The sequence below is a fragment of the Priapulus caudatus genome, unplaced genomic scaffold, assembly GCF_000485595.1.
Source record: "Priapulus caudatus unplaced genomic scaffold, Priapulus_caudatus-5.0.1 Scaffold254, whole genome shotgun sequence".
NCBI lineage: Eukaryota > Metazoa > Priapulida > Priapulimorpha > Priapulimorphida > Priapulidae > Priapulus > Priapulus caudatus.
This window is the reverse complement of record NW_014577315.1, coordinates 293,667-305,353: the sequence shown is the minus strand read 5'-3', so window position 1 is coordinate 305,353 and position 11,687 is coordinate 293,667. Positions and strand designations below refer to the sequence as shown.

Genomic DNA, 11,687 nt, shown 5'->3' with positions numbered 1-11,687 from the left:
TCGCAAGCCACACGTTAGTATATACAGGCCATAGTTGAAGAAATTTCTAGAGAGAGGAGGCAAAATTCGTCTCCTGAATGTTGATGACGACGGGAATGCCGTTTTTTAACCGTTGAAAGACAAAACGACTCGTTAGAATGAGATTAAGCCCTAAGGAATTAAGTTGTTCTATTAATTATGACGTTACATCACATATAGGGCTATTTAAATCGATCAATATTTTTCTCTACGAGTATTATAGCGGCACTGCCAATTTCGCTCTCCATCCACGGTGAGTTACGGTCCTATAGTGTGTTAAATGTTGCGATCGGCTTAAAATTACATTTCAATAGTCTCGACTCTACATATCTACGGTAGCATTTTTTCTAGTACAGTGGAAATTGCGTTTGATGAATTAACGCTAATTAGAGTTTGAATAAATTTTAATAAAAAAATATTGAAAAGTTTGTGTACGAGCGGTACGATTGCGTTGATAGGCGTTTGTTAGCTAAGTATCATTTATTTTATTAGATTATTCATCGCATGTGTAGCTATGTAGTCATGCGTACCGTAAAATCGCTAAACCAGCGCAATACAACAACTGGCACCCGTGACAGCGGACGCGTTCATCTAGAAATTATTCTAGTTTCTTAAATCGAGCGTTCGATTATAATTGCATTTCATCTGACATTATGGATGTTTCTGTTAAAACGTAGCGACATTTGCGAATTAAGAAGCGTTATAAGGCGTGGTATTATTTGGTTTCTGTGGAATCTAGGCTGTCCTCAATGCAGCACGAGTGAAACAATATTGGCAGGGAACGCCGGCGAAAGAATGAAAAAATGAGCATTCCATCCCAATTGCCAATATTCTGTCGCGTTATCTCATTTTCCTGAATCGGCAGACTTGTCGTCACAAGTTATGTCATCGCTACGCTCGCCTTTCAATGTATGCTTATAAAACTTCTGATCAAAGGAATGGCTACCCGCACTATCAGTATAGCTGCGGTATCGAAGTCATAACCGTGCCGCGTACTGCCGCCTACTTTTACTCTTTACTATTTACGATAGTTACTCGTCATCTGATCCGTAAGTACTTGACTTCATTTCGTTAATGTCATTGAAGATAGATTTCTACAAGACACTTGGCCATCTGTGGCGTTCCTTTTTTTAGTGTTTTAATTCAGTCTTATTAGATGTAATTTCATTCTAATAAGTCGTCATACCCTCTGAGGTAAATATTCTTTACTACACTTTTGCGTTTTCATCGCTGAACTATATCTGGAGTCAACCGGCAACCACTGCTAACTCATGACTCCTCTCACTATCGCAGCCTCACTACACTCACTCACACACACAGCCGCCACGCACACGTACGAACGCACGCACGCACCACACACACCACACGCACACACGCACGCACGCCGGCGCCACGCACGCACGCACCACAGCACGCACGCACGCACACACACACAACACACCACACCACACACACACGCCACACACGCAACACAACACACACCATAATAGATATATATTATATATGTATCCCCTCTTCCCCGCCCTTTCGCGTTCTCTCCCCTCCCTCTCTTTTCAAACATCTAATATCTATAATTCAACCATGACATACAATGACGCTGTCGGTTCGTATGTGTATTTACCGTCACCATGACATGTACAGTGTAGACTCATATTACTAGCCTTAATTATCATTTCACCACCAATGCCCCGCTATGTGTAGCGCCGACGCCATGTTAGATTCGGTGTGATGTAAATCGCACGCATTCCCTAGCTATCTGTACCCTGCTAATCCCTAAATACTCGGTTCGAAATCAACGTACCTATGAATTCGGGCGTTTCCAAAATAAGATCTCGGCAATTAGATAAAAGATCAAGTTTTACGATTATCGCTTAACTACGCCCAGTATGCATAGAGCATATAATCATTATAGCCATCACAAAGTAACAAATTATACGTATTTACTCATAGTAGAATATTTCGATTATAATTAGCACCCCATTTCCTGTCTTTGTGCATGAAACTGCGTCCATCAATACTACGTATGATTTCTAGCCTTATGTATACAGTCGCACCCCTTACTATTATTTTTTTTCTTATGAATTCCCAACGCCACTGTCCTACGAAAAAGTGGCGCTTATACACGAGTAAGACGGTATTTTGGTTCAACATTTTCAGTACATGCTAGTGACATCTATAGGACGGCTCCGATCACTTTATTGCATTCATCCATCGTGTTACCCGTGGAGCATTTCATGATACACGTTCAATAACTGATCAACACCCTAGGTCATTCTTGTAGTCAGGCCGTGCCGAAAATAAACACGTTTCTTTCTATTCACGCCTGATCAATCAACGAATTAGATAATAATATCGCTTGATATTTATACATTGTAGCAGCTATAATATATTTACGGTTAGCGTTATACTTAGTTACCACGTGCGTGTTCTTTCCTTGATATGAGTACCACGGGTAGCGAACTATCTACGTAATTACAAATCTAATAATGCGGCCTTGGCTTAGCTAATTTATATCGGTCGTACCTTAATGATATATTTATCATATATAAAAGTATGGTATCAATAAAAGAACCCCCAGAGGGTTTGTTTTGTGAAATATTGCCTCTGTTCTTATAACTATTCTGTTTTGTTCGCTCACCGTTAGATTATAACAATTAACGTTCATCTTTATTGAATGTGTTGGACAAGGCAAACCATACTAATTATAATTACCAACGCGTTATTTCGCCCATATCTTATTCCATTTACGCAGTACTCTCATTACAACTATGAAACACTAACCAACTAGAATGTGTACGCCAACATTTTACCTGGAATCAATAGTTGTCTAGTTTAGAGCCCATGAAATTTTCCTGACAACTATAAGCACGCGATTATTTGCAATACTCACTCTTAGTTGCCACACAGCGAGCTGACGCACTCTAATTTAAATTGCCGTCTAAATTAGTCGAGCAATACTTCTAACGTTGCCTTCGTCGTCAAACATTAAACTCATTTAATATGTGCTCTCATTCTCGTCTCTCTGCCTTACTTCTCTATTGTTTGTATGTGCTGGTGTGCTGTGTGTGTGGTGTGTGTGTGTGTGTGGCGTGCATTGCCTGCGTCGTCGCGTGTGTGCGTCGTGTGCTGAAGGCGCCTAGCGTACGCGCCAGCCGCGTTTGTGAGAGAGAGATAGCCAGAACGACGAGAAGACGAGAGACAGATAAAAGGCAGAGTCAGCGAAAGAGAGAAAGCACGTGGTGATATATTAAAGATAGAGAGAGATAGCGAACTCAATATTGGTTATTTCGGCATATAGTGAACATGCGCACCTACATTCTCTATAAACAAAATCAAAGAATAAATTCAAATAAGAAATTTCTCCTATTTCTTTCTATACCAGACCAACATTTCACCATGATATATATATATATATATATGTATGTATATATATCCCCACTTCGATATCTTCCTATATTCCCTCCCCAACCTCTTCTATCTCTCCTTTCCCATCTTATATCTATCTTATTTATCTTATTTTATCTCTCCCATCTTCTCTTCTCGTAGCTGTATTTCAGGTATTCTGTAGTCATGTCTGTGTAGAGTGTAACCCGGAATCATAGAATTATACCGCAACCATACCGTCTGTATATCACACCGCAACCAAGAATATTTCTGCTCTCAACCATGAATGTTTGTAATATGCTCGTGCTATTCCTCGTCTTTTTCTTCCTATCGGGGATCTGGCACACAGGCACTTGGAGCGTTTCAATCAAATACAATGCTAAATAAATACGAAATCTATTATTACTACCAAAGTCTTAATGTTTGCTCTACTTTCTTTCACCTATTAATGCGACATATTTCTGTAAATGCCGTCGCAAATGTAGTTCACGTATATATATATGTGCTGGGCGGCAGTAGGGTGCGGCAGCCAGCGTGTGTTGCAGATGAGCATTTGGACGGCATTTAAAAGGAAATTGTCGCAATAGATATGGTTAAAGAGATATAAGAGAAACATTAAGACTTTGGTAGCTAATAAATTTCGTAATTTATTTACATTAATATTTTATTGAAACGCCTCCAAGTGGCCTGTCTAATCTGGCAGATACTAGTAGTACGAAAACGTCCTGGAAGGGTGGCGCGTTTGAAAAACGGAAATTCTTGCATCAGTGTTACTACAATCAGGAGTTAGCCTGTCTCAGATGCCTTTTCTGTGATTTATTGGTGAGTTTTTATGTTTAGTAATACAACTACGATTACCCAATGAAGATTCACAAGTTCATCGGTTCTTAGTGATATATAATAAATCGTCCTCAGAAGTTAGATACCTGCTAGTAGAGGCGATGGTAGTGCACCCTCCGTTCAGGTGTTGAACAAAAGTAGAGGCCCTAGGCAGCCCAGACTGCAAGCCTAATCAAGCATCCGAACAGTAAATAATTTAAATACTCACACTTACTGCGCTTACAAAAAACATACACTTTATTCATGTTAAATAACTACAGATCATCCTTAATGCTCCGCCCATCGAAACTTTTGCCAGCTCATATTGATCGGAATTTCTGCAAAGTCGCTCTGAACATATTTCATACACAAAAAAACACCAACGGTGACTGCTACGCCACCTGACGGAATGTCACGAATACACAACAAAAATAATTTTACTTCTAATGCTTTCTTGACGTCCACGAGGCATCCAACTTGCGTGCATAATGCTAATTATTGCACTCTAGTGCCGAATTTCGGCGAAAAAAAATGCCAAAAAAGGCCTTAAATTCTAGAGACGAAATAGTGCAACAGTGAACAATCGCGGAAGCTTACTGTTGTATGCCTCCTTCATTCACAGGCCCGGCGCAAATCCACTTTAGGCACCTTTACCTTAGGTATCACGAAGTGATGCACAGATTTGTGTGTATCATCAACCGATGCACAGACTTTTCATATATCAAGGAATGATGCAAAAACCCTAACCCTAACCCTAAGGATTACTAAGGCAACTACGGCGAGATGCGTGATCAGGATTCCAGTCAATTTTCAGAGTCGTGTCGTCTGCAGTCATTGCATCTTCTTTGAATCAATTTTATTGATAATTCATTAATTGACTGTTAGTGATACTGTGGCTGTCATGGCAGAATCTGACGATCCTAGACCATCTGTAGTGCAGACAGCAGTGCATTGATTGCTTGAGTAGTTTCAGACCTATTGTTAGTGTGTTAGGGGCAAGTCTTGTGTGGTCCTTTCACATGCATAGAGCAGGGCCTGCGGAACGGGGGGGGGGGGTGCTAAGGGGGCTCGAGCACCCCCACTTTTTGACGCCACATAAAATTAAATGAGAGAAAAGAGAGACAGAGAGAGTGAGGAGAGCACTGATTATTACGTCTCCCGTTTTAATTAATGCTAGAGCTTCCGCGCTTTGCGCGAACCCACCCGCTGCGCGTGCTTCGCGTGCACGTCAATAATATTTTGACATATATAGCTCACCAATTAATTATTGTCAAGTATAATAGTCGCGCGTCAGTACAAAACGGCACCTGATGCATGGGTTAAATTATGTAATTGAGTGGCAAAGCAGGTTACAACCCTTTTGCAGATTTTTTTGACAATTCCAAGAAAGAGTTTTGCTGTCGCCCTGATCCCAGCGGTGGTCACCCCCTACATATTCAATGAGGAACGCGAACTAAACAATGCCCCACCCCCCTGTACATCAGTCAATGCTGTGCTGCAAGTGCAAGAATTGTTCTACTAAAGAGAGAATTGTCATAGTCAGAATGAAGCCTGTACCTGGACTCAAAAGTGCCTCAAATACCTTCTCCTGCAATCTGCATTTTCAAAATTTTCTGGGGGGGACCCCCATACCCCCCCTCCCCGCCTGTTTCTCACCACCCTCATAGAAATCCTGCATCGGCCACTGTGGAGCGTAACAAATTAAGCAACCCCACTTCAAAAATCGTATGCATGTCAAAACTCAAATTTGAGTTCATGAGGTGGTCAGACAAGACACTTGGCCAACAATTGAAATAGAACAAGAACATCTAGTAAATGACGAATTTCCCTTGTTTATTGATGTCACACTCCTTCCCTATTATCTACTCCTGGTATACGGGAGTCTGTCGGTCGGGCGGTCCGTTGCAAAAACTTTGTGTTGCTCACCTTGGATGTGATAGAAGAGGGAGGGGGGATATATAAAGCAATATATAAAGAGTATATATGGGAGAACTCCAATTATATAGCATATCTCCCATATGAGTAACAACTGTATTGCAACTTGAAACATGTGGGTGAAACGGTTCTTGAGTTATCCAATTGATTTACTATGAGCGACAAGTGCCGCAGAGCGACAGCGCTCAACTAACGTGTACTGTAGCCAGGTATTCTTCTAATAAACTCGCTGGCAACCGAATCAAGTGCGCCCGGTCTGTAACAGGCAAAATAAATTGTCAATTACGCAACTTTTTCGGAGTGGCAGCATGGTTGCGGGTGTAATGGCGCCGTTCAAATTTCGTAGCGTTGATGTGTAATTAATTATAACAATTAAATTAGGTATCTGGTAAGAAATACGTGTGGGTATAGACAATTTGTTATACAGTAAGTACAGTTGTATGCAGTAAAAGCCATAAAAATTGTAGGTCACCGCTGAAACAAAAAAGTTTTTCAATCGCTCCGTCAGACCATGTCCTCAGAAAATGTCTAAAAATCTGCCCTGTGTCCCATTGACTTTTGACCTGTGACCTCCAATTTCGGCACAGTGATGGCTTTTCCTACCATGATGCTATACACTGACTATCACGAGCCTAGGTCGAGCCGTTTAGATTTGTGCCCAACTGTTGACGGACGCACGCACGGCCGGACGGACGCACGCACGCTCATGCGATTCTACAAGCTGCATCTGACTATGTCGGATGAGCTAAAAATTGGGACTATGACTTCCACGACGCATTATGCGAATTGACGAGTTAGACGATGACTACTTATGTGAGTTTTACTGTATATCCGCTGTGAGGTGAGACTATATTTAGCCCTATTTTTTCCGATTGAGCATTTCTTAGCATGTCCTTTTTACAAATTAAACCTGGACTTATGTTTAAGAACCAATTCATTTAAAGATGGTGGCGTGCTAGCCTGCACAGTTCTGGAAATGTGCCTTGGATCAGACGGTGATAGCTCAATGCTTCTCGTCACCGGGTGATCATCACTGATCCTTCTTGCCACTGTATGTACTTGAAGCTCTTCAATGTATTTGTACGTCTTCGGCTCTCGCAGTGGAGTGGCAGACCAGTTTTTCGCATTTTTGGAAAAAACTTTGCGATACCTGTTTGAGATGGAAATATTTTAAATCGACTACTTAAATAGGTGTATACTGAAGAAATATCAGTAATTCTTACGTTAAAAACAAGTTCAGCAATATTAAACTGTGACAATTGCATTTTTATGAAATGCTCGTACATGCTGACATATTAACAAAATGTTAACAAATCTATAAGAAAAAATAAGTATTTACATGACTTCTCCACTGGTTTTATTTGTTCTCAACGGCCGATCTTTATGGGTTGCATAGTCAATTGCAGCCAGTTGACAACGCGCTTTGTACACTGGGTAACTGTAAAATTATAGTCTGTTTAGTCCAGTCATTACATGTGATCTTTTGAGGTCGTGATATGCTGAGGTACATATTAAACTGTTCAACAATGAACTATAAACAATTTATTACGTGTCTACGTCAACATCGAAAGTAGTTCATAACATTTCATTCATAACAGTTTTCGTAAAAATTTTCTGTCATTTGTACTTATGTTAGAAAGTCACATTTTAGAAATATACAACTCAGCGTTGGTGTTTGTTAAATTGTTAATTAATTAAAATTGCACTTTACCTAAATGCAATTCTCTTCGGAGCATACATGAGAATATGGCTGTTGAAGCTTTCCAGCTGAAAGTTTGACCTGAGCATTCAAAAAATACAATCTGTACTGTTACACTGCCAACAAATTAGCAATTATGTTTATTGTCAACAGCTTACAATGTAATAAATATGTTTCAATATGTTTTCAAATTAGTTGTTATAATAGTGTTCATTTTTGGACTGTTTACTGTCAGCATTTTGTAAAGCATGTTGTATTGTAATACATTTAAAAAATACGTTTTAAGCTATTCCCACCTGAAATTGATGTAATGAGGAAGTGTCCTGATGAGGTATGGATCGAGTACCACTTTCCTCATTGCAACAAATGCTGGACTGTCCGTAGTCATCCACTCCTTATTTCCTGTGGGCTGGTTGTCGGGCATCTCTTCATGAAGACAACAACCAGGCCCTCCATCTCCAACATACCACTCATGCACGCCTCTAACATGGTGTAGAACGCCCTTCCAGAGACCCTTTAAGAGATATTGGCATCAAAAATTATGCATCATAAGCCTGCAGATGGTCTATAGCAGTTAGAACCAAATTCATTACCAAGAAGCAGTAACGAAACAACCTGGAGAAGGTCTCACTTTTGGGATGGCCAATGATTACCACATTTAGCTAACCTTTTTTTATGCACACTGTGCAGGCATCAGGTTTAAAGGATATGTACCTGTGACTCTTGACATATTCACCTGTTATATTGAGTGTTTACACACAATGAACCATACACCTTGAGGCAATTCCAATAGTAGGCCTATATATACCTGCAGCTTGATAAGCGAACCATCACAGTGTTGGCAACAATACCAAAAATGATCCACGATGTCCCTGATCCACGGCCGAAGGTGGCTGCATTTTGCAGGTGTAGATGCCTTTAGAAGAAATGAGAAATTAACAGCCCAACATTCACTAAAGCACAACCATAAATTGTGTGATTCTGTCATGGTTATGGTTTCTATATTTTTAAGTGAAATTTTTTCCCGCTGGGAAATTACTAGATCTTTACAATCGGGAAGCCAAAAAAGTTGGTGTTGTTTTCTATGTATTTCAAGAAAAGATTATAGTGTCATTCATGTAAAATAAGTTTTTTACCTTATTCAACTTCTTGCAAAGGTTTTTTGCGCCATGCCACACATCAAACGAATGCTTGACGGATGGGTGCTGAGTTCCTGCAAACATGAAAACATCAATATATCATCAATGCACATTTCCAAGTTTTCTTATGAAAAAACAACATGTTTTCCTTGCTAAAAATACATTAACTTATCTCACGACTTACTGATGTACTTTGCAATCTGTGAGTGGGCATCGGTCACAACTTCCACCACCTTAATCCCAGCTTCCCTCACTATCGACATGGCTCGCACTAGCGCCTCTTTCTCCATATTAGTGGACCGCTTTCCGACATGTCGCTTGTCCACGACAACCACAGCCAGTATTGTGAGTGACTCGCACTCCACCACAGTGTATGTGCAGTACATAGCACTGTGTCCTGGCGAATCGTTCCTGCCATCGCCTAAAATAATGAAGTTGAATTGTTGATGCAATGCTATATCACTAACATTACTAATGTAAACTAGAAATGGGAGTTGTCGCCAACTACATGTATCCCCCGTGATCTAGTATGAATGAAATATCTCCGTAAGGACGTACAAGGTAGGTAAAGTGAAATAAGTCACAAAGACAAAGGTTGCGCTAGGTCAATTAGGGGCCGCGTTATAGAGCAGAAGGGAAATATGACCAATTTCAATGTCAAGGTCAAATAAAGGTTGCAGTGACCTGGTTTTGGTACGCGAGACACCTTCTCCCCAAGATGTGTAAGTATACCAAGTTTGCTCGCGCTAGGTCAATTAAGGGTAGAGTTATAGAGCGGAAGGGAAAGTGTCTGCGGCAGGCTGGACAGACATGAAACCATAGTATCCTCGGCGACTTCGTCTCACGGGAGATACAATAATTCACTTGAACTATTTACCCCACATATACTGCATGTCACAAAAACGTTAAACAAATGTAACACCTACCCATAACTATCACAGAATGGCCATGGAACTTCTCCAGGGCAGAGTTCTGCATGGCACTGTACATTTCATTGACTGACGGCACAGCATACAATCTTTGTATTCGAAGGAACGAACTTTCACTAATGCAACCAGCATTAATGCATTTAAAGAAAAATTGAATTTTTCTGAAGTTGTTCCCCGAATACAAAGTGTTTGCTGCAACCGTCAGGTCGCCAAGTCGCATCCCGTTAACCAACGGCTGTGATCTCCAGCGCGATATGGAGCTTGGCTTGTGGCCGTTCTCACACACCTAAAACACACATATATATCTATCTATCTATTTTCATTTATTCATATTCATAGTTAGTCAATCACTAAATTCACAAAGACACAACAACATATTAAACATGAATGAATAAGAACAATTGTATAAGTTAGGCTCTCTCTCTCTCTCTCTCTCTAACTTAAATTGCTCATGTATTGCTATAATGTAACGTTGCTGTATAGCGTGTGCGTGTGTGAGAATGATTTCGTGCATTTTTGTAGTGATGTGGAACTTGCTGAATTTAGTTCGGTGTTTACATACCCAATCGATTAACATAGCTGTTCCCACTGTTTTGCATGAAATATCAATGCGAGCAGAACAGTCTGCCAATTCGCAACGATGTCCCACTGCTAATCGGGCAAGGTGTACAAGGCACTCTTCGTATGCAATGCAGCACCTCTGCCCTTTAACATCATTTGCATCATTGATCTGTAGATAAATTTTTTAGAAGAAATTGCAACAATGTAGCACCATAATAGTTTACTGATACAAATGCAGGTCTAACTAATAGAGGACTTACACTAACATTGACTAGTACAATATATTCCGCTATCACACCCCATTTTTAAGAACATGCTTGTGAAAAAAGAACAATGTACATGGCAGAGAAGAACCACCTTACATTTATGTATACAACTGAAATATGAAATGCTGCATTAATTTCTAGACAGTAGAGTTAAAAAAATACCCTGGGACCAAACGTAATGTTACGTTGGTCGATCTCTTCCTCGTAGACATCCTCACAATGTGTGTCATACACAAGCTCTTCTATGCCGATTGCAGGGCAATTTGCAAGACCCTGTGTATGACGACTTTCCAAGCTGAAGTGTAATGCAGTTCTGAAATTACTGGTAGTGTTGCTAAAAAAAATTGGCATACATTCTTTATTGGATGAACTAGCAATTAAATTAGGCAATGGTTGTAGTTTTTTACCAGCCCTCACAATTTTTTTTCAACAATACAGATGAGACTGTTTCACTGACTCTTGCTTGTCCCTTTTTAGTGTAAAAAGATGGAATACTTACCAAACACCGACATCACTGTCACTGAGTCTCCAGCTAGGGTCATCACTTCTGCAATCTTCATGGCTTTCACTCCTCTCAGCAATGCTGAATTAATTTTTTATGGCATTTACAACAATTTGCAGTATGGTCCATGCTACTGCATGTGTTGTTGCACGTGATGTGTAATTAGGAGTTGGTGTAAAAAGTATTACAGCAATATAGTGTTCATGTTATTTTGCTTGTAAATATCTCATTAATAATAAACTACACTTACAATGACTCATCCAAGCTGTATCCTGGTTCCGGATTAACTTCCACAGTAATGGGCAATGGAGCACCATGAGAATATTGAAAGGTTTCATCAAGCGGATTGTCAGTAGTAATATCATCGCTTGACAAACACTCAACGCCACTCATTGTTGGGTTTGAACTGCACATGAAATAGATGCTTGTTTGTAA

General features: G+C 40.2%; 1 protein-coding gene across 1 annotated transcript; it reads right to left on the bottom strand.

The window, feature by feature from the left end:
* Positions 1–7,981: 7,981 nt before the first annotated feature.
* LOC106808111 lies at positions 7,982–11,161 on the bottom strand. The gene is made up of 7 exons (XM_014810686.1): positions 10,913–11,161; positions 10,486–10,653; positions 9,921–10,209; positions 9,179–9,415; positions 8,992–9,068; positions 8,664–8,771; positions 7,982–8,369 (listed from the first exon to the last, which is right to left on the bottom strand). Exons 1-7 carry the CDS (start codon positions 11,099–11,101, stop codon positions 8,142–8,144), a joined length of 1,296 nt encoding a protein of 431 aa, XP_014666172.1. The 5' UTR covers positions 11,102–11,161; the 3' UTR covers positions 7,982–8,141.
* Between the last annotated feature and the right edge of the window lie 526 nt (positions 11,162–11,687).

Coding starts and splice junctions, on each gene's coding strand:
- LOC106808111 (XM_014810686.1), bottom strand. CDS start 11,101: ATGCCAATTTTTTTTAGCAACACTACCAGTAATTTCAGAACTGCATTA. Junction 10,210..10,485: donor CAGCTATGTTAATCGATTGG/GTATGTAAACAC, acceptor TGTGTGTTTTAG/GTGTGTGAGAACGGCCACAA. Junction 8,772..8,991: donor TTTGCAAGAAGTTGAATAAG/GTAAAAAACTTA, acceptor TTTCTTCTAAAG/GCATCTACACCTGCAAAATG.